The sequence below is a fragment of the Adelges cooleyi genome, unplaced genomic scaffold, assembly GCF_023614345.1.
Source record: "Adelges cooleyi isolate 19-005CV unplaced genomic scaffold, UGA_ACOO_1.1 ACOO_flye_CR_arks_rails_tigmint_CR_PRNA_651, whole genome shotgun sequence".
Taxonomy (NCBI): domain Eukaryota; kingdom Metazoa; phylum Arthropoda; class Insecta; order Hemiptera; family Adelgidae; genus Adelges; species Adelges cooleyi.
In genome coordinates, this window is record NW_026096352.1 from 868442 (window position 1) to 893234 (window position 24793).

At 28.5% G+C, this 24793-nt stretch overlaps 1 protein-coding gene and 1 long non-coding RNA gene across 2 annotated transcripts; both read right to left on the reverse strand.

Annotated features, from left to right (window-relative positions):
• Positions 1 to 6244: 6244 nt before the first annotated feature.
• On the reverse strand, positions 6245 to 10426 carry LOC126844287 (histone-lysine N-methyltransferase eggless-like). The gene is made up of 3 exons (XM_050582368.1): positions 10281 to 10426; positions 9298 to 10206; positions 6245 to 8178 (listed from the first exon to the last, which is right to left on the reverse strand). The coding sequence occupies exons 2-3, from the start codon at positions 10203 to 10205 to the stop codon at positions 6273 to 6275; spliced, it is 2814 nt and encodes a 937-aa protein (XP_050438325.1). The 5' UTR covers position 10206; positions 10281 to 10426; the 3' UTR covers positions 6245 to 6272.
• Positions 10427 to 21160: 10734 nt separating this feature from the next.
• Positions 21161 to 23096, reverse strand: LOC126844917 (uncharacterized). The gene is made up of 3 exons (XR_007686656.1): positions 23019 to 23096; positions 22246 to 22296; positions 21161 to 21250 (listed from the first exon to the last, which is right to left on the reverse strand). It is a non-coding gene; the product is annotated as an uncharacterized LOC126844917 (long non-coding RNA).
• Between the last annotated feature and the right edge of the window lie 1697 nt (positions 23097 to 24793).

Sequence of the window (24793 nt, forward strand, 5' to 3'; positions counted from 1 at the left end):
ATTACTCCCTATTGCAATAATACAAAAATGAGCAAACCAAATACAGCCAAGTTAGCTTTAAAGTTTCAAAACAGTAGACTTTTCTTATGATTTTTTTTTGGTCTTGAAATAACTTCCAAAAATAAACATAAATTTGTAATTTGACACACCGAAAGTCGTATGCCAGTGAAATATGTGTCGGGAGTTGCACTTTTTGTGAAATTTTAAATCATGACTTCTTCCTAATTTTAACAAATGTCACATAAATGCTTGTTGATAAAAAATAATTGAAACCAAACGATTGTTTTAGTCCTAGAATTTTGTTGGAGAAAAAGGTGTTTTCAGAAAAAAAATAACCAGATTCTGTATATTATATTCAGGTTCTAATAATTTTAGAAAACAGCCTAGAGATTAATTTACTTTAGATGTATACACTTACTTAGTTATACTTTATCTTTAATATTATTTTCCTCTTTATTAAAGACATAAACCAATAATTATTAATACAATACACATGGTAGTTATTGTACGTTATAATAGTTGTACGTTTTTACATCTCATAGTGCAACAATTTTTATTTTTATTCTTTTTTTTCCACGCCGATATAGCTGGTTTTGGTAAAGGATTAATAGTTAGGTATAGCATCAAGATTAATAGAAGATTTTAAAGATAGATAAAATAATTTATTAGGTACTCGTAAAACCATGTAGTATTTATTTTTGCATACAAAATTGTAACCAAAATTCGTTGGATTCCAAAACAGTTCATCATGAATTCGATCAGAACAATTTGATATTAAAAAAAAAAAAACAATATATAGCGTTAACATTTAGTTGGTACTTAAATGTAAATATTTTAATTGATGCGGACTTATTTTTTTTTTAAATTTAGCACACTTTATATCATAAAAATTACAATCTATATAATGATTAATAAATTAAAATATAGATAGATATAGTAATTATATATATTAAATATGTGTATATTATTATTATTATTATTGTTTGTTTAAATGGACAGAATAGCATATGCTATTTTATATTTTGTATAATAACATATTTTATGTATATATATATATATATATATATGTATAATATAAATAATTATTAAATATATATATAGAAAATAATAATAGTATACAGTATACACATTATTGTATTAAGGTATAAGATAATTATTAATATGCACACAGTATCATAGCAATTTAAAGGTACAAATAAAATTACACCATCTAAATATAAGACATGATCTTCATCGAGAATAATGTTGTATAACAATAATTTAATACTATAATATGTAAATGCTTTTTAAACTTATCATTTCTAGAATGGACGTGATGCACGCCGTTCGTTGTGGGTCAATTTATCGTTAAATATTTTAGGCGCAAATACTTGATTCGACACAACATTAGTTGAATTACTAAGTAGCAAGCTTAATAAATGGTGGTCGCTAATTATTATTTATAGATAAACTACTAGATACAAAGTATAAAGTACCTAATCGACGTAATCTGGGAAGGAGGGGTAATTAGACATTTTATAGGAAGGGTTAAGTAGGTATTAATAATTAAGAAACTCAATTTGTTTTTACTTGCAAATTACCAACAAGACTACAATTGTTTTAAATATACAGTCACTTGCAAAAGTTTTTTGAGAGAAACGTTTTTACACGACTGATATTTAACTTCATTAATAAATTGTTATTCAATGTAATTCCTCAACGATTTTATTTAATATTATCTTATAAAAATGTATTTAAAAAAAAAATTAAGATCGCATAACCTTTTCATATACGTTAAGTACGTTACTTTGTACTATTTTATTATTAAAATTAGCATTTGTATTTTTTAAATGTATGCAAAACTATGGCAATTTAATATTGCCACTTATTTAAGACAATAAATTGACTGTACCCCGTTTTAATTTCAACATTATGGTATTATGGTCAGAGTTTCACGTTTTGTGAGATCAGTTGGAATGACTTCTCCAGATATTTTTGGCGTTAAAAATAATAGAGTTTCCATTATTAAAAAGGCAAACGTAAGATGCACATAAAGGATTTGTCCATTGCTGTTCTTAAAGAAAACGAGAAGAAGTGTACGTACCAATGCTAGAGGTCGTAGGGATGAGCAAAAGTAATTCGAACAGATAGGTATAATAACGTATTTAAAATTACATAATAAATTATCATTATTAAAATTAAACAAATACTTTTGTTTATGAACGAACAAAAATTGAATTGAAAATACCAATGCGGATAACATTTCCAATTGAAACTGATAAAATTTGTAAAATAATATTAAAAAATAATAAGGATTAGAATTATTATTAATTATCAACAATTGTTTTTGGATAAATTACACTTTTCGATTTAAACATATTATTGGTCAATGTGTTGTTTAGATGTATAGTAATATTTTTAACTTACCTAAATGGTAACGGTGTAGGTATTTCAATACAATATGTATTATTTTAATATATGTTTACAAATAAAATATTAAAACATAATATAACATTTATTTATGGGCTTGTGATTTTTAGCATTTGCATACTAGTTTTACTTGTTCATTCCCAAAAACACATCTGTACGACAGAATTCTATTTTAGCATACTACGAAATTAATGTAAAAATTATATGTACGTTTTTTGCAAATTTATAACTATCATACTACCACAGATTAAAATATATATTAAATATAGTATATTTAATCTATGATACTGCATAACACCTAAGCAATTTTAAGTACAAAAATGTACCTAACCTAACTTCCCGAATCCGTGTTTCATATATATTTAAGTCACAAGCCCTGGTTAGTGGTTTCTAACAAAATTAATCCTAAAAAAAAACATATTTGGCTTCTTTAATCAGACTAATACTTAAAATTATACTGGAAGATATGATGAGTATGAATTTTTATAGTAAGAAAATAAAAAAATTAGAAGAAGTATAAGAGAATTTGTTCAACTTAGAATGAGGACTCTAGTAGGTAGTCCAGGTTAGTCGGCAGATTAGTGTATTGACGAGGAAATGGTAGATATACCTAGTCTTGGTAATTAGGAAGAACTTGATAAATTAGTAATGCATTTATTTTTTCGCCTTATTTGCATTTTTGTCAGTAGAGAATAAGTAGGCGCGGGGAGAGAGATAACGACTAATAAAAGTCATAAATTTTATAAAGCAATGATGTAGTATACTTTTATTAGAAGGTGTGTGTGGATTAGCGGGTTGTAATTGGTTAGTCGTCGGATTATTATGTGATAGTTTTTTTAGCTTTGTATTATTTTTTTTAGGCGATACAAATTTAACACCTGGGCCATTCTTTGGTTTTGCGGGCAGGTTATGAGGCCTGGACTTTTTCGGTTGTTCAATTTCGTCATCTAATTGTAGGTCAGAAAGTCTGGCAAAACGATTGACCGTCGGAGTGCAACTCATTTCATAAAAACCATTAAGTGATCGGAAGCGCTTAGGATTTTTAGGTTTCAGCCAGCCATCCTCGGAATTACAATCGGTTTTTTTATCAGCCGGCATGGTAGGTATGCTCGTCGCCCAGGGCAATTTAGTCGGAACAAATCTGTAGAATTATATTTAAAAAAAAAAACAAAATTAGTTTTCCATTGTATAGTGAGTTTATTTTGCTGTATACTATGTGTAAAAAATAATAGAGGATATATATGAAGGAGCGAAAATTAGTGTAAAGAATGTGTGTGGCGAGACAATAATTCACTGTTAGGGCAGGTGTTCATATAGGGCCAGCATTTATACTTGTTTTTCTTGGTGTACTATCACTAAAACAATACAGGGTGATGCACTTAGTGTCTATTATTTGCTGATGATGTGGTGGATGAGCTGAGTGCAGAAGTGTTGAGTGCTAAATTAGAGCAATGAGATAGTTTATAGAAAAAAACAGAACACCCGGTTATGCTTGTAGAGCAACAGAGAGAGCAAGTAGCAAACAGATTAGAGAATTTAAATATTTAGGATGATGGAATTGAAGAATATTTTAAAGAGTAGAATTAAGTGTGGTTGGATAAGGAGAAAAAAGGAAATAGCAGGCGTGTTGCAAAACAGAATGATGTCATATAGAGTGCAAAAACATTTGTATAAATAAAGGGCAGCGATAATGTATGGAAATGTGTATTGGCTATTGGCTACAAGAAAGATGAAAGGCAAATGGATGAAAATGTTTTTAAAATTAAAACAGAATAAGATATGAGTGTTTAAGAGTTAAGTGATTAGAGAAATGGCGAATGATGGAGATTTGTGGAGAGAGCGGATTTAGCTTGCTGACACCATTCATATGAGGTAAAGCCAGTGTCCTGTATCAGCTGGTTGATGCCGCGATGGCTCTGGAGACTTAAGATACATATTGTAATAGGAGATGCTTAAGGGACAAACAAAAATATTATATGGAATAGGTAGGTAACCAATTCGAAGGTTTAGTGCCCGATGCTCTCCAAGTGTTATGTCGCGGAAAAAGATTATTATTAATTTATTTTAATATGCTCACCTTTTCCGCTGACGACCTGGTGCCATATTTTGACAATTAAAGTACACTTCGCTAACGACGAAATTGACTATTCTGGATTTAAATTTCAAATCAAGTCCAAACCGTGAATGATGATTGTATACGTAGGTATATAGTCTAGTCGAGTGACAACAATACTTGTGAAACTTTCAAAATACAACTCGAGAAACAAATTTTTTTTTTTATCACTTTTGTTAAGTAACTCTAAATTTAACCAACGGCTCGTTTTCAAACAATAAAAATTACATCCACGGTAGTTAAAGAAAAAAAAAACGAATATTCCATCAGCACTACCGTTGTTGTGCGCTTCCAACTTGCACACTAAGCTGGTAGTCGATTGTTTCCAGCTGTCTGGCCGCCATCATTGATCGCTCAACATGTCCCGCCTACCGCTAAATATAAGCTCAAGGCATATTCTGGGAAAATTGACAGCAGCCTGTGGCGTTTTCCCACAGGGGTGCGTTTGTTATTTGCCATTTGGATGCGTTTGCTCACTCATCACACACACACACTCACAGACTGAGTCGACGCAACCCTATAAAGTTAGAATGCGCCACGTTTGCATACCAGCAGTACGTACAGTTTAAGGGTAGTTTGAACAACGCTGAACCCATGATTTCAATATACCTACCAGGTTGTTGGATTTCTACCCCTCTTAATCAGAATGTTCGATGATAAAAATAAAAGGTCAGCCAACCAGAATCATTTGTTTTCTAAAGGTATTACGAAGAAACAATGATATACCTTTACGCTGCCATTTAATGAGTTGATAATATTACAAAGTAAGCGTATGCAATAACCTTGTGTATTTAAGCCGTGGCTGAAACTATTTGTTAAACTGTACTTGTATTTTCAGTAAAGTTAGTGCTGTAACGGCCATAAAATCTTGCGTATAGAAACAAAAAACTGGACTGTAGTGAAAATTCTATTGTATTTAATTTATCGATTTCAATAAACGTCATATCTGATTTAAAGCTAAAAAAACTAATTTCTAGTAAAAAATAAAACATGACGGTAAGCCTATTTTTTATTTTGTAGAATTAATTTAGTTGTATAACATAATTAATATAGTAATACATTTTTTAAAAAGAACAAAATATTTCGAAGAAAAATGTGTATCGTAATTTACTAAAAAAAAAAAATAACATTGTTACACTAATACCTTTTTTGATCCGCAGTAAACCATAAAAAATATTCTCAAATGTAATTTTTAAAATGTACACAAAATATTTATCAAATTTTCTTTCTTTAAAATTTGTATGGTTTCATTTCCATTTAGATTTGAAATTATTTTTTAAAGTTAAGCCTACTGAAATGAGTTTTTTTGATCCATTAGAGTTTAGACCATTCCAAAATGAAAAGATACAAGATTTATTCAATCTTTCTCTTCAAGATTTATTCGTTACTCAAATTGTAGAGCAATTTCTCTACACATTTGTTAACATTAAAACTATCAAACTAAATATTTCTTAATTCATTAATCATTGTTAATCATAATAAATGTATGAATTTTTCAATACTACATTATTTTAAAAACATAATGTTTTATTTAAAACTAAATTTCTTAACAGTCTGTATCAGGCACATGTCAAAAATATACTTTAAGAGGGAAAGTTTTATTACATTTCTTTAAATACAAAAAAATATAAATAAAGAAAAAGTATTTCTGAATAATTAACCTAACCTAATATACAGTAAATTTAGTAAGGTATATAAAAAAACCGAATTATGCATTAAAAAAAATCAAAACAAGTATACATTTATATGGTTATAATAGTCTTTTTCTACAATGTTTAGATTCACAGTTGCATAGTAAAGTTTTTCCATCAACACTTCCTACAGCGTAACCATAATCCCACGTTAATTCTGTTCCTGCTGGAATGAAATTCAAAGCAAAACAAGCTACCCACGGAAATCTTACATCATGTGTGTCTACAAAAACATTTTGAATAAATAAATTGGGTTCACACGAATGATTGAAATAACGTCCAATATTTCCACCAATTTTCGCATCCAATATAAAAACACTTTCATCGTTATCAAAATAACTGCGTATTGACTTGTGTTTTGTTTCTACTGTTTGTTCGGTATTCAATTTAGACAGCCTGTGTTTTCCATTTGTCTCAGTATTCGCACTATGTGCGTTTCTTCTTCTCAACGCCATTTCCGATCCATACATGCTTTTCATAACATTGGAACATGGTTGAAACTCTTCATCAGATGACAATTCATCATTGCTTTCATCTTCTGGTGGAACAACATCACTTTCATAATCTTCTTTAATTTTTTCCACTGTTTCGATATAATCAAGATCGGCTAAGTATTCGTCTCCATTTGTTACACTGTCATTTTCTACATCTTTCTCCGTGTACACGTAACCTACATAGGTTGACACAAAACTACCTTTGGGTATGTCGTTGAGTGTCCTGATGCCCCATCCTTTTTTTTCAGTTAAAAATACTTGTAACTTGTGTATTATAGGCTGTTGAACAACCCGATTTAAACACGTATTGGAACATTTGCATGCTGAATTGCATTCATAAATCCCTGTGTAAACACAATTGTTTAATCTCTTATAAATGTAACCGATGTCCCTGTCTTTATAAATTCGCGGTAACACATGCTGGCCACTATAAGTAAGCTGCCAACAGGAACACTTAGTTTTGTCTTCACAATTATCAGTACAATCACAACAAGTTAAAAACTTAGTATCTGTGTTCATATTTACACCATTCATAGGTTTACGTTTTGTCATGTAGGTCATTAACGGTGGCAGTGAAGTGTTCAAATTATTTACAAGACTAATCGGTCGAAATTCCGATTCATATGACACATCGTCTAATATAGCTTTATAATTTTCATTCTTGTATTCTGCCAATGGATTCAGCACACTACTAAAGTCAAAGAAGTCTATGGTCATTTGGTTATCTGTGGCTTTTAGGTACATATACATTTCTTCTAAATTGGTTATTTTGCAACCACACGGTGTTGTGTATACTACTTTTGTACCTATTGTTGATCTTTGAAATCCAAAATGAAGTGGAACAGTCAGAGCATGCATATATTTAGTTTTTGATTCATTATAGTTCACCCATAAAGTACAGAAGTGATTACATTGATGTGCTTTGTAGGCCAAGGGTCTTGGACAAGTGCTTGGTATATCAGTCTTAATTATGTATCCATGATCTCCATTGGAAACTGTTTGGGATTGTTTAGACACATCAACTTCCTTGCTTTGTCCTAAATACTCAATTTCCACATATGGAATATTCAGAGATCTGTTGAGATTGTTATTCGCCAATAACTTATTACGGATACGTTCCCCATGTTTATTTTTACCTTTTTGACTATATATTGGATGTAATCTATTTGAGCCACGATACATCCACTCAGAGTGCTTATAATGAAAATCAAGGAATTTCAATTGAACTAATGAAGCATCTATGTCAATTACCTTGGTTAAGTACCATTTCTTATCATACTCTGCACGTACGAGTTGTTTTTTGTTAAATTTTACCATTGCACGTTCTGGGTACATATCCAAATAGCTTTTTACAAAATCTTTTGAATTTTCATGGACATCTTCATTAACATTCGCTGATTGTCTACATACTAGCCGTATATCTTTATGATACACATATTGTGTATATCCATCGTCGAAGAATATCATGTACCTGAAGAAAATAAAAATAAATTATGTTACTACGTATGTCATTTTTTTTTGCTTCGATTCCGCATCAATAGGAAGGTATTTTTTTTTTTGTGTTTGTACCAACAATATTCCCAAAACCTAAACTGATATCTTCAAGTAGAAAATATATGCATTGGACAAAAATAAAAATAGATAACCCCTCCCCCTTTAAAATCAAGATAAACACTAAACAAATTTAAAATATTTTTCAGAAAATTACAGCTTTGTATAACTTTTTATTAAATAGTGGAATTACTTCAGAATTTGTATGGAATATTCATTAGACACAGTAGGTAGTACTGATAAAAGTTGACAAAAAAAAAACTTTTTATTTTGCTTTTACGTTAAGTTTTAGGATTTAAGATATGAAAATTAGACCAAATACATTGGTCTGCAGCTATGACATAAAAACATTTTTCAACAAATTTGTAGCCAAACTCTTTTTTTAATAAAAAGAAGAAAAAAAAGGAAAAATTATACTTTTTAAGGTAGTCAATTTCTAGGTTCCTATATGTGAGTGAGTCAACAGTCAACAGGTAATTGAAAATATTTTCATTATATTGTATTATTTAATAACTATGTTAATAGTGCAGGCGCGTGGCGGAGTGAGATAAGGCAGCAGTGTATCAACGCACGGTCGCCGGTTTGAATCTCAGCCACTGGCGGTTTGTTCCTCCAGACGGGCAACTGTCTGGTGGAAAAAATAGGCACCTGCAATATGCCCGCTATGCCTCGACCCCACTGTTCTGGCTTTTTAAAGTTTTTATTTATAGTAATTCCTAATGTTTTATTTCAATATATTAATATTGTTGTAATTTAAGTTCGAACATCTTTTACCTCTAGTTTTCTATTAATATATACTTAATAAATTAACATTTATATTCATGAATAGGTATATATTATTGGAACAAATCTACTTAATTAGACTCCTTTTTTGTTTACCGATAGTACTTTTTATACTGATTAGGAAACTGCAAACTTTCAAACTAATTGAAAGTGGCGCAATCAATTTGCAGATTCGCAATCAGCAGAAAATGTACGATAGATTAAAAAAAAAAAAGTTGATTTATACCATATTGTAAACAGTCAAGTTCAAACTAACCTAAAATTATTTAAGGTCTTCGGTGGCTCAGCTACGATTCCAGCATAAAAATTGTCAGTCATCGATTCATCAGTATCATTAAATTTGGCTATGACTCTGGTACCAACTGGATATTGGGTTTTATTAACGTGTAAATATGCCATATTTTTATAATTTAATATTTTTTCTCCACTAGTATTACAAAAATTTATACTGAAATACGCTTCACTAACCGGTGCAATAATAACAGCCTCAAACCAAGGCTGTAAAAGTGAAAATTGCATCGCATAAACCTTATCGCCTTGTTTTAACAATCTTCGTCTGGGTATTCCTTCTTCAGGCAGGTCATTGGGTAATTTAACTAGTTCATTTCCTAAGGCAATAACATCATTTTCTTCGAAATTTGTAGGTTCAACAATTTCTATTTCTTCTCGGTGATTATAAATGGTTTGATTTTTACTAAACATTTTTGACCAAATGTCCTGTATATCATTATTTACACTACTAATAATACTATTTATACTTTGTTTTTCTTTGGACAGTTTATTTTCCATATCTGTTAAAAACTTTTTGCATGTTAGATTCTGGTCATTCAATACAGGGTTCACATGTTCTAAAACAAGTTCTATATTTTTTTTAATAGTTTCAATATTTGTTATATTCTTTACAATTTTATCGTTTTCTTCAAACTCATCGTCTGACAAAACAACACTGTCGTCTACAATTGGAATATCGTTAAGAATACACTGAGAACTTTTAAATTGGCTCCTGATTCTATTGTGATGCATAATACTTATTTCCAAGCAGTTTGTACACACTCGACGATAAGGTTTAAACGTTAAATTATAGTATGCACAGACAAATCTTCGGGCTTCCACTAGAGTTTTATCGGTTGAAGTACATTCCGAATTGAGACATTTTGGCGGCATTCTATGAAAAATAGAAATTCAGATATTACTAACCACTAGATAGGTATTAAAAAATTTAACTAACAATGTACTTACCTGAATCAATTATTTAATATATCCGATTAATGACTAATAAATAATAATAACAAATAAAAAGTCCAATCGTTTTAGGCAATATATTATAATTTATACCACAGATTGTTTACTCGGCATGAGGATGCATCTACCTTGCCATGCTCAGCATCGTGAGACGCGAATTAAGATAACGTAAGTTGTTATCTTAAATCGTGCTAGGCATGTAAACAAAAATTTAGCTGATAATGACTCCGCCGACACCAGTGTGGCCATATTGTTAGTCGGGGTAAAACTATCAATCTTTTTATTTACCATATTATTAAATTTAAAAAAGTAACTATTAATTTTTTTATTTTTTTTATTTTAATGTTCGCCTATATTTTACGCTGTAGTTGACCTTATATACTCTATCTCTTAATGTTTAAACATGCTAGCTGCCTGTGTATTCAGAATTTAATTTATTTAAATACAAACAACTGAATTTTTTAAATTAAAATCTGGTTTTAACGTAACCCAGTAAAGGGGCCAAATAATTTTGAAATTATTCTAAATCGAACCTTAGGAACAGTCAGTTTTAAATTTTGTCACAGCGGGTATTTTTTTTTACCACTAAAATGGTTTTTACTTTTAGTAAAAATTGTATACGTTAAAAATAATAGGTACTCGGAACCATGTACAAATTAATGTAAAAATAAATTGACATGGTCGGAATTCATTAAAACCATCTTTTTCTTAAATATTGTCTATAATATAAAATGTCTCGAAAACCGCCATTCTTTCAAATCCCGTAATACCGATTTCACAAGTATACATACTGTTATATATTTTTTAAATATCGTTTAGATTTATCGTTTTATAACTGATTTTGTTATTTATTAATCATATCATACAAAAAAAAACCAAGGGTACGTAACAAACATAACATTTTAGGATTTGTGCACACAGGTGCTATAATATACTGTAATATTGTACTGATTATTGGCAAATAACATTGATTATAAAATATATTATAATCGTAAAAACGAATACTACAGAATTCATTGACCCAATTGTGATTATCTTATTATTTTATAATATAAAAAATAGTTGTTTGAGTGCTATAAACTTTTAAATCTTCAATGTGAATAAAACTACAAAGTATAAACTGTATTAATTTACAATTTTTATTAGAGAACGCAAGTCTACAATCTGTAATAAATTCATTTATATTGCTTACAAATTGTAGGTAATATTACATATTCAAATATTTAATTTTATAAACTAATCATAATAATGATAAATATGTTTTAGTTTAATGATAAAAATAATTTTTAACCGATTAATACACGATAGTAAATGTATACCCCTCTTCCCAATAAAACATCATAATATTTAAAATATAAGTGAAACGTTTGTAAATAATATTTTTGATACATTTAACCTCCTCCCGAAACATAGTTTTACCGTTTTTCGTATGACACAAATAGATATTTTGAAGTGAAAATAATAAATTGACAATCTTGATTGAACGTGTATTGGGAACAGCATGCTTACTTATTAGATATTAAAGAAAATACTTTTAAGTCAGAATTTATGGTAGCCAAAAACTGTTGTAAAAATTATAAGTTTGATTACAGTGAATAGGTTTTGACCCATCTTATGGGGGTTGAAATGACCTGTTTGTTGGACATTTTAGGCCTAAAAGCCTGCCATAATTACACCAACTCAGGATGGTTAGATTTAAATTCTGAAAAAATATTTGAATTAATCGGCCACTTTTCTAGGTTAATGTAGAAATCGACTAATGATATTTCATTTGATATTGTGTTTAAATCCTATTTTATTTGCTCAAATTTGTCTTTGTGATGTAAATGAAATAGTTATTCAACAATCGACTTCCATAATATAACATGCATTCATGCATTCAATACCTTCAAGGTAGTCGTTGAGCAATCGATATTTCCTAATTTGTATAAAATGCCTAATTTAGCATGTATGTTATATCACAATATTTGTATAATCCACATTGATATCCTAACATTTATATTCATTTATAAATATTCCATAAGAGATAGAATGTATTATGTAAGTATTAAAATATAACTTTTTCTATACATTTATAAAACTAAATTCGGAATACTGACAATTGCTCTACAAATTACAATTTTAACTACTTAAGTAAAAAATGCATGGACCCAAAATAAAATAATAATAAAAACCGTTTTAACGTTGGAGACTTCAAATAATATAACTAGGTCGATGATTAAAGATGTTGTTTTTGTTTTCGAATATTTTCTTATTTAGGACATAGGTATATGACTGTATCTGTTTGAATAAGCATACAAAACAACAAATCAAAACAAGTAGTCTTCTTATTAATAAATAATACAACTTAAAACGTGTTTTCAATACGTTTTCCCGTTTAAGTAAGTGAATATACAATTATTTAGAAAAGTAATGATAAAGGTTTTAAATTTTAAATATAAAAATAATATAGTAACATTATTCATGACCGGATGTAGACATTTTTAGGTGTTCTAAGCGGCGATTGTAAACTGCGCCCAAGGCACAGGTAAACACAAAATCTTATATGTAAACTGCAATGAAAACTTTGTAATTTTTCATGTTCTTGTTTTGTTTTAAAACTTTAAAATTAAAAGGTTTATTTAAATTATTTCATTTTATTTATGTTTCTATTTGAATTTCGTTTAACTTTTCTATAAGCATAAAAATATTTGGATGAGTTGTATAAAAGCTAGAATTAAAGTGGGAATAGAAAGACTTGCATACATTGGTGGTTAAAGTTGGCTCTGCTGAAGCTTGAGCCCATATTTCAGGTGGATACTGAGCTCTTTACTTATATATACATCTACTAAATAATCCGCAAATCGTGTCACTCTTTCATCGTCGGGCTTAGATTTCATTAAATTATTTACAAAATACTCAGATAAACTTTCTGGCCTTAAAAATGGTACACCGTTGTATGAACTAAAACCCTTCTAATACCACTGTTTTTATTTGTATAGTCAATACTCAAGCCATTTTTTTGGATATTTCTATTCCACGATTATGTTAGATGAAAGCGACATCCGTGTATCTTTAGTTTATCTGAGGCCAAACAGCATAGACATTGGTAATTTATGAAATTTGGTAAAAGTGGTAGCAACCCTAAAATATTAATATTTCTGTGGTTTTATTGATTCGGGCGCTGTTTCCATTTCACACCGATGATGAGAAGCTGGGCGCTGTTTACATATACCCTTTTTGAACCAAATTATAATCGGGGCGTAGTTTACGTATGCCCGTTCTAAGACCAATTGTCGGAATATGGATAATAATAAAATACAATAAAATAAAAAAAAATATATGCATTCATAATAATTTATAATTTTTTTTATTATTATATAAATAATAGCATATTATAAATGTATTTACAATTTTCTCATTTCTGTAAATTCTGCCTAAAGGTATACAACACATTTGTGTCTATATCGAGTACCTATGTTTAACATAATAATACTCCAAGGTCTTTTATATACTAACGAATTTAATAGTACGAAAAATCTGAGTACATCTATCATTAAGGAGCTTTTTATGTGTATTATTATGACTCATATGTTTTTTCATACCGATACGAATTTAAGGTAAATAAACCGCAAACAAAAATATTACTAACCGTGTAATGTTTATGCATTTATATCGTACAACAAAAATTTAGAGCATAAAATAAAACCTTACATAATATGGTTTCGAAACCCAAATTTGGGCCTCATGGAGCAATCCAGTGATCACAGATAAAAATACATATATCAATAAGAGCATTGTACCTAATAACAATTATGTGCTTGAAAATGAATGTTTAGTTTAAGGGTGGATATGATTAGGGTTATATTTGTTACATTGTTGTTCTAAATGTATTCACTTTTTGTAATCTCTGTTGGAACCAGTTGGCATTGACTATTCAATTAAAAATTTCAATTAAACAATTTTTAGTCGTTAGATAAAACTTCTCTTCTATATTGGAATCTATAATGTAAGAGTGACTAAAGAATTAAATGCTCTCAGTTTGTTAGTTGTTTATTCACTGAGTACATACTTAACATACTACAATACATTTAAATGGCAATTACACATAGGGCTTTACACATTAAAGGACTTGCTTCCACAAGGAGTTGAACAAAAGTAAAAAAAAAGCAGAGTTTCTGTTATCTTTCTGTTCATGTTATCTTTATAAATTAGTCACAAATATAAAATAGGTTTATTTATTATCCACAAATTACAAAGCAATAAATATTTACAATGTGCATTATTTTTTTGCAAGCTTTAGCGGAACTATACTCATCGATTAATATGTCATCATACTCTAAACTTTTTGTGATGTGCGAATTAATATTTAATATAGCGATACTGTTTATTTAATGCACTAAATGATCGCTCTGAAGAGTAGTTTGATACGGGACAACATTCTCAGAGCAATATTTACATAAGGGTTTGAAAGGTCTTCAAATCCTTCATTTTTAAGTGTTAGACACATCTCTATAATTGATTCACTAACAGAAGATGGGCTATGTACAAATTTGATGGCACCTCTAAAAAAATGGCCATCCAGAGCGATCACCCCCCCCTCTCTAAATACTTCACTGTTGTCTCTCGATAAAAATGTATTTCTATAAAAACCCATACATCGTTGTTAATAATATAATGAACTATTTTCATTGCCTATTTCACACATAGCAACCTAGAAATTGACTTCGGTCAAAATGTAATTTTTCCCTTTTTTTGGGGGGTTTTCCTTAATAAAAAAATAAGTTTGACAATACATTTTTTTTCATTCTAGAAAATATACCTTAGGTCTAATTTTCCCGACCTAAATCTTAAAAAAATTGCTTCGAAAAGTGAAATAAAGAAAAAAATTCTAGCTTTTCTGTTGAAAACGGTTTAAATTCCACACAAATTTGGAATAGTTTGACTTGGTAGTTGTTAAATATTAAAATTGCGCCAACCAAATTTTTTAAAACTTTCAACCTTTTTCCCAGGAGGAAGGAGGGTTGTTGAAATTTCGGGGTTGTCCTTGTGCGATTTTGTTGATGAAACTTTTTATATAGAAAATGCTAAGGTTATAAGAAATCGAAAATATTTTCGAAAAACATACACTTGTGCACACATGAGAATGTTTTAGTCATTTATTTTTGTCATCGATAAATTTTCATACATTTTAAGCAGAAAAATACGTCGGTCCAACGACAAAAACAATATATAAAATTGTCAATGTTTGAATTTTTTTTTTTTAGGTGTACATCTTGGTGTTACTTTTTACATTGAAAATTTGAAGGTCATAGCAAATCGTCTAAACTTAAAAATGTTATCGAATCGGATTTACTAAACTTAAGTATAGCTATCGACGGATATTCTCAAAGAAAAAATCCATTACAATTTGGGTCGGGACTCGAGTTGGGCCGAGCTGATTGAATGTGATAAATTCACTTTTTAAAAAATTAATTAAAACCTTTAACTGGTACTTGAGCACTCAAAACTTACTGGGGCCACTCTAAGGAGTATCCATAAAAATATTAGAATGATTTAATAATTTTTTTTTTATAAGATTTATCATGCTATGTGTACATAAGAGTTCTAACTCCAGACAAATTTTCAACTATAAGGTCCTAAAAACTCAAAAAACAACTTGCATCTCGCCGCAAGAGGGTGGGAAATGGGTCTAACTTAAATTTAAATCTCAAGTAAATATACCTCTCTAGAAATTTCAACTCGATTAGACCATTTTTCTCGAAATTATAGCCAGTAAAAGTTAAAACTTAAAAACTAGTATGGTATTTTTTTAAATTTTAACTGTAAAGAAGTGAACTTTTTCAATTTTTACTCGCTTAAATTTGCCAACTAGATGACATTTGCGATTTATAGAGTTGCTACTCGAAGGAATTGATTCAATATTAAAATAGTTACAATGCATATACACTATACAGACACAAAAAAAACCTACATCATAATAGAAATATATTTCAGATACCAGCTGTTGACCCTTACTTATTGCAATCTACAAACTTATACAACCATAAAAACAAAATCCCCTCCTAAATTTTAAGGAAAGACAACTTTCTTTTTTAATTAGTCAAAACTTAACTATAGCTATAATCTCGAAAGTCTTTTCATATTATGCCAGTAGTTAGAACCACGTGTCTTAAAAATGTACTAAGTAATGCCTAATTTTAAAAAAATAGTCCATCTTGTAGTGTTATTTAAATAGATAATGAAGTATACAATTGCGACTAGCCAAAAAATACTTGTTTTTACCGAGATACTTTTCTTGTGCAGGCAAAAAAAAACACAAATTTTTTGAACCTGTCTAAAAATTATATTTATATTTATCAGACAATAACTGGATATTTATTACTGTAATTATTATCTGAGAGTTTCTGGAAAAACATGAGGAATTTAATTTAAAATTTTGAAAATATAAAAAAAACTTTAATTAGTATCACTTTGTCCTAAATTTTGTTTTTTGCGGTTTGATAATCAAACAAACCAAATACTGTTAATTTTAAAATGTCCATAGTGTTTAAAAAATGTACTTAAATAGCAACAATTGTGATACAAATTTGTTAGGATTAGAGAAAAAAAACCGGAAGAATTTAAAACAATAGCATTATTCCAGTCACTAAAGCTCATTCACAGTGCAAACTAATCACAAAAACAATTCCTGGTTGATAAAATCACTTTGGGAAAAAATGCATAAAATTGTTAATGTGATATTACCGCCGATAGTACCGCCATTTTATATATTAAAAATATAAATAGGTACCTATTGATAAAAGCACTGTAAAGACAATGCACTTAAAATTAACCTAAAACTATTGCATATAATTAGTAGGAATCATGTCGCACCCTTGGAGCAAGACTACCACAACTCAAGTTCTGAGGAAATACAACTTAAAGATTGAGTCTGCTCCCAAATGGTTAATTTTAACTTTAAAAACTTTAATTTTAATACTTTTCAATTATTTTTTTGTTACCCGGTGCTTGTTATTTTAATTTCAAGCTACTTAGTTAAATCTTAGCCAGACACCACAATTTGAGGTTACGGCTATTTAGCAATATGTTTTAACAAACCAAACTGCCAAATTTGTTTGTTGTGCCAGTTTATCATTTTAAATATTTTATAAGCCGTAATGAGAAATGTGGCAATTTTGTTTTTAGATTATTAATATATGGCTACAAGACAAAATGTGACAGTTTGTTATTATTTCACCAGTGTCATCTAGTTAAGAATTATTATCAAATTGAAAGTTAAAACGCCTCAAATCGAAATAAGACAGTCTTGATTTAGTATACTTAAGTATAAAAAACTGTAGCAGTATTATATTTTTTTAACCGAAAAAACCAAGAAATTTATTACAGAAACGTTGGTTAGGTTAAACGTCAATTCATGTCTGGCCGGACGCGAGAGCATTTGTTCCCTTAACCCTTTTTTTTTCATCTACCTATTAAATTATGATAAAGACAATTTTGATCTGGTATACCATTACATAAAAAAAGGCAATATAGATAATAAATTTTACAATTTGCACGCCAGGAACTAAAAGAACTTTTTATACCCTTAGGAAAAGTTTTATGCCTTTCCGGTCGTTATTTTGCTAAATTCGTTTCTTATGACTAAATTTTGCACATCGATAAAGAAAACAAAATGATAAATCGTTGTAAAGCAAACAGCCAGTATTAATACACGTGTACCTTCGAGTAAATTACAAAAACATGTTATTCTACTATTTTCGATAAATCAAAATATACTAGAAAATTGATTCATTCATTAAGGACAGGACACTAGTTTTCTCTTAAATAATAGCATTTTTGTAACTTTTATAATAATTGGAGACACTTAAGTTGGTGATATTTTACAATATTATAACATTATTACTAAACATTTACCTTTTCTATTTTTTTTTCACAGCTCAGTATTTTTACAGAAGCGTAGTGCCAGCAGAAAAAATAATATTTCACTCCACCCTTCCTCCCGTCCTAATTTTTAGTGTTTAATAACTACCAAAGTAATTAGCCAAAACTGGTTATCGACCGGTATACTATTCAGAAAATAATTCTTAGCTTAAATAGTAAATTAAATATGTACAAAAGTTACTATTTAAGTTTTTAAAAGTTGATAGGCTTATAGAAAATAACTTAAAAAAAGGTTAATGTTTGGTATTTTTATAATATTGTAAAATATGATAACCAAAAATATTTTCAAAAAATAAATACTACAAAATTTCAATTATTCTAAGGCGTACTCATTCCATCTTTAAACCATGACGAAAACATTCGGTTTGAGTTCAATAAAATCTTTTTTATCAATTTTAAAAATACCCATTGTTCCGCTCAATTTGAAAATATTCAAAACGGACCATAAAATATGGTGGACAATTTTTAACAAATTAGGGGTTCCGTTTTAGGCCAATACGAATCAATAAGTCATTAATGATAAGACCATTGCATAAGTGTATAAATTATTTTAATAATTGTCAGAACATGAGGATTTTGTATAATTTCGCACATTGGCGCATGTGTTTCAAAAGTTACACCGAGTTCAAAAGAAAATAAAGATTTATATGTACGATTTTCTATGGAAGTATTATTTATCGAATTCTCGCCTAAGCATTTACTCGAAAACACCATTTTTTTACTATAGAAAAACACTTAGGTTGTTCGATGTGCGTTCCCATTTCCACTGTTTACATAAATTGAAATACACGAATCGACAAATTCAAGGTCTTAAGAAATTCATGGCCAACCCGAATTATTGACGATTTTCTAGAATAAGAAAAAAAAAACACTTTACGTGAATTGTTTTTGGTTTTTTTTTGTAATACAATGTTATTTCAAGGTCATTGTTATTTTCCCCCTTCGATAAGAGGATTTTAGGGTGATTTTGCAATATCTTATAGCAAATTGTATGAATAATAAATTTAGACATTTATGTTAATCTATTTTTTGTTTTTTAGTAAAATAGAATTTGATTAGACTTTGAAGTTTATAATATAATTTTAAAGATCCGTAGTCTTTTAAAAAGTTGGATTATTATTATTTTTATTTTTATAATACATAAATAGTCGCGTTTGCACTAATCGAAGTAATTGTTCAGACTTAAACGCCAAAACAGTTCACTAAACTGCCACAATCTACTATGCAAGGTTCCACTCTAAACTCAATGGTCATCCGAACCAACTCGTTTACAACCTCCCTAATAGTAAACACAATATTATGATACCGACCGTTGGGTCCTAACCTAACCTAACACGGGTCGATGTTACCAACCGACAGTAATTAGCGTCTGTTCGTTTCTCACATCTGGTACACCATGTTTGTAATTTATCCAGTATTAAAAAGTTACAGTGTATACAGATATAAAAAAAAGCCCACATCAGAGTTAAACCAACACCTTCGCCGCTCTGCATCGAAGCTAAAATATTTTTCTGGATTTTTATGTAAAAGGCTTCAAAAGTGGTCAAATGATATGTTTTTGAGGTCGGTGATTACGAATTTATTATCAGTTTTCAATTTCACTCAGCCAAAAACAACTTAAGTAAAAAAAAAAAAAATTAAATTTGTGTAAACTAAAAGTCAAAAGTGGTACTTGAGCACAAACCTTGATAGTATCATCCTGTATAGATATATATAAAATTGTTATAATGATTTGATACATTTTTTTAAAGATTTTAGGGGTTTTGGTCAAAATGTACGCAAAAACACAGTTTTCCGTAAATTAAAGAAAAACTGTAGTGCCAAATTTGTTTTCCGTTTAATATCTTATGGATACATAAAAGTTCTAACTAATGGCAAATGTTCAACTTAAAGGTCTTAAAATTACGGCTAAAACCCCAAAAAAACAAAAAAACTTGTACCCCCCCCCCTTAGGACAGTGGGAAATAGGTATAATTTAAATTTGGTAAAACTGACGTGTGCGGGCATACCAAATAAATATTCCTAATATATTTCAACTCGATCCGACTCTTTTTCTCGAAATTATAGCCAGTAAAAGTTCTAACTTAAAAACTCGTATGGTTTTTTTTTTTGTTTTTTCAAATTTCGACAGTGAAGAAGCAAACTTTTTCAACTTTTACTCCCTCAAAGTACCAACTAGATACAAATTGTGATTTATAGAGTTGCTATTCGAAGGAATTGGTCCAGTATTAAAAAAGTTATAGTGTATACAGATAAAAAAAAATCTCACATCAGAGTAAAACCAACACCTTCGCCGCTCTGCATCGAAGCTAAAATATTCGAGAAAAAAAAATTAGTGCTCAATTAAAAACCAATTACATAAAATGTATTGCTTTGTTTTTAATAGTTTATTGTTTAATAATTGCGTTTAACCTAACCTAACCTAAACCTGTTAATGTAAATAATAATTGACGTTTCTTATTAGTCATATAATTAGTATATTTTTATATAATTTGTGATGATTGATGAACGTCAATATTATGATCACTTCAACTGCAAGTTCAGAGTAGAAATTATTTAATTTGTATCATTAAATACCAAAAACAGTATTTTTAGTTTTTCCAAACAACGCACGTTATACTTACTTAAATGTTTGATATAGGTATATTTACCTTCACAGGTTTTTGAACAAAATTATATATTATTGTCGGTAGATACTCTTGTGAATCAATTTAAAAAAAACACTGATTTTTTTTTATAATTAATTAAGAAAAAAAATGTAATTTATAGGTGTATAACAATAATTTATTAAATAAAAATCGTTAAATGATTTACAATAAAATATTGTTAAATACGTATAATAATATAAATATTATTATTTTATTATTATTAAATATTGATTATTAGTTGTCATATTGAACGTATGGAACAGTGTTGTTGCTATCGTCATATGGATTGAATGCAATATTTCTATCGTCATTTGGACCAAATGCACTAGGAGTTGCTTGGTCGGCTGGTTTTCCAGTATATAGCCAGTTAGAAAATCCATCAGGATTAAATGTATTCTAAAAAAATAAATAAATAAAACATTTTATAATTTTTTTTAGATACTTAAAGAAACTACTGTTGTACAAAAAGTCCTGTAACACTCGAAAAATTCAAATTTGAGAGTAACTATTATTATGAAAAAAGAAGATTATAATTTTTTGACGGTGAAATTTAAAAAAAAATGTTTTATTAGTTTAAATTGGATTTTAGCCAAATTATGAGCAATATAACATTTTCAATTTTAGCTGGAAATTCGTGGAATGTCGCAGGATATTTAGCACAACTGTACCGACTACCGTTGTCATTTGGGTTTTTCCTAATTGAAATGTACACCGGCCATTGATTATAATTAAGGAAGGGGACTTCTAGCATTTGCATATTTGTTTTGCGCAGCCGTATAAAAAGGCCAACCATAAAGAAATTTGTTTTAGGTTATGACAAAGCCAAATCTGTAATTTTATGTTGCATATTTAGGTCTTTTTTGCTTTTTGAGGCATTTTTAAATTATATATGCTTTTTAGGGAGATTTTTTCGAACATTTTCTTAAAAAAAAATGTATTAAAACAATAAGCAGTAAAAAATGTCTAAAATATTGTAAATTTATTTTTAGGGTCAGAAGAATGAATATAAAATTATTAAAATAAAAAAATCAATTATTCAATATGCCTATCTTTAATAAATTATACATTAATTACAGTATTATTAAGTCAATAAATAGTAGTTTCATTAAGCCAAAGTTTTTATTCTTTTATTGTTCATAGTATAGCATATACATATAGTTTAATTTAGTCATTAATTGTTTTTCTTATTTTAAATGTTTTAATTAAAGTAATTAATTTGTTTAATTAAATCACTAAAAAATTTTTAAAGCATATAAATAGTGCATATTTTAGGGTTTTTAAGTGCATAAGTGCTTGCATATTTAGTGTTTTTTTAGAGCTACAAATCCTCTACCCTAATTATAATTTATAACTAATACATATTCGGTACAGAATAAATGTTCAAAACAAACCCAGTCATATTCGTTGAGTGTTTTATTTTCTTGAGTCCATGAGTTATCATCCTAATTTAAAATAAAACAAAATTTGATTAGTTTGTATTTTATACAAACGTAGAATATGTCAGTTTTGTTATTTAATTATATTATGAATATTTTCCTTTATACATATATTATATAAAATAAACCTATTTTTAGTCTATAATAAATAACAATAAAGCTATATTTCATTCGATATGAGATTATGAGATGTTTCATAATATCGAATATAAAATATTAGATATTATGATACCTCCTCTTACCTAATTAAAATATATGTTTATCATCACGCCTATATTAATATTAGATAAAACAAATTACTTGAATGAAAATTGTATTCATAATAAAAAATAAAACCATTCTTGGCTAAAAAATATTCTATCGATATATTATATAAAATATCTTTTGACTTTAAAATAGGTGTTTTTGCTCTAAAACTACTATTGACCGAGTAAAACATATTCTATGTAGCTGTGTTAAGATGATTTTTTTTTTAAATCACTGCCAAGAATGCTGTGATAGTCCGAAAAATAAACTACAAAAGAAGATTCTTAATTACTGAACTAATAATTACACATCACAGTTAATCTTAAAAATTATAATTTAACAAAAAATTGCCTATACTTAACTACTTAATTAATAGGGAGTATAACGTTCTCATAACTTTAAGCTTTTATCAACTGTTAAAAACTTTTTTATAATAATAATAATATTATTATTGAAAAATTTTACATTTAATTAACTTTTACCTCTTTATTATCGCAATTTATACTGCTAAACAATGCCTGGAAAATAAATCAAATATAATTTGATGATGAATAAATGTTAAGCAAATAGAATTTTTTAAAAGTTATAATTTGGAAAGTTTTATACTTAACAGGTAATATTAAAAATATCACAAAGAACATGTTGAATATTTTTTGGGCTACCATAATAGAACAATATGTTTAAACTGAAATTATGAGTTGGTCAAAATTCAAAAATTCACTATGGCTGCAAAAGAGGACTAATGTTTTCTGTTCAAACGGGTCCCTTTTATACTAAGTAACTTTAATTATAATACAAGGTTTAATGCGACCAAATAAGTTTCTATGTAGGTATCTTGTGACGTTTGTACATACGAAGTAGAATAACAACGACAGTTAAGAAAATATAAAGCGAAAAACAACAACACCATAATGTCAATACACAAAAAACAAGTACAGTATTTTTACAAAACTAATAATTTCTAAGAACGTAGTATGTTTTAGAGCGGATGTGTACTACTATTTCTAACTGCGCACATCACTCAACCTTTCTTCCCCTCCTGTCCTAACATCATTTAAACCACAATTATTATCCCCTATAACCTAAGTATCTATCTAAAGTAAAGCAAAGTTATTATTTATTAAAAAAGTAATTACCATTTAAATTTAAAAAATACTCTGGAAAATACCAAAAAAAAAGTAAAAATCGCATAATATTGTAAAAATAATCAAAATGACTTGACATTCGACAAAAAAAAATACGAAATTGAAATTATATTATAGATAATATTATATAAAATAGAAATTACGCAACCCAATAGCCTCAGGTACAACTTAGTTTCAAGCTCACTATATTATTTACATTCAGAATAGTAGTAAAATATTAATTATATGTGGTATAATATATTATATTGTTGGCCAAGTTAGCCATAATGATGCTTTCTTTATTTTAAATATAAATTAATGCTATACGTACACAAAATGTCTACAATTCTACTTTCTCGTTGTACCATATAATTAGGTACACAAATTGAGTAATCTGATTTCTTTATTAATTTGCTTCTTAAATTTGTCATTGCTACATTATTTTATTGGTGTTTAACATCTTAGGGCGCGGGAGGTCACCTGTCTACCTACATAAATTATTATAACAATCATAAGTAAACTTCATGCCGAATTAAAAACTGTTTTTAGATTGCTTATCGGATCACTGGTTTGGTCTGTATAATGGAATACAAATTATGTGTTTTGACTGAAAAACCGTCCGCATGCAATCCCCTTAATGCATTCTTATGATGCGAATAAAAAAAACATCTCTCATTTTCGATTATATTGAATTTCAGCGATGAGATTTATCATTTATACGTTAGTTGACATACTTTAGGAAAGGAGGAAATTTGTCTGTTACTCTTGTTATTTTTAGGTCCAATTTTACACTGGAAAATTATATAGTTGGTCCAACTAAAATTATGGTTAATATAGGGTCTGATAGGGACACAAAAGTCAATACATTTCTAGTTGAAATGACAAAATAAATAATTGGCCCAACTAAATGTATAGTTGCGCTAACTGTTTATTTAGTTATTCTAACTAGAATTGTATTGTGTCCTGTATTACCATAATTTTAGTTGGACCAATTATATATTTTTTAGTCAAAATTAAGGTATCTTATTTAATGATATTGCGTTAAACTGAATGATTTATTCTTGTAGGACGTGGAGGTGTATTTGATATTATTAATTAATTTTAAATAATATATAATTTTGTATAGTATGAAC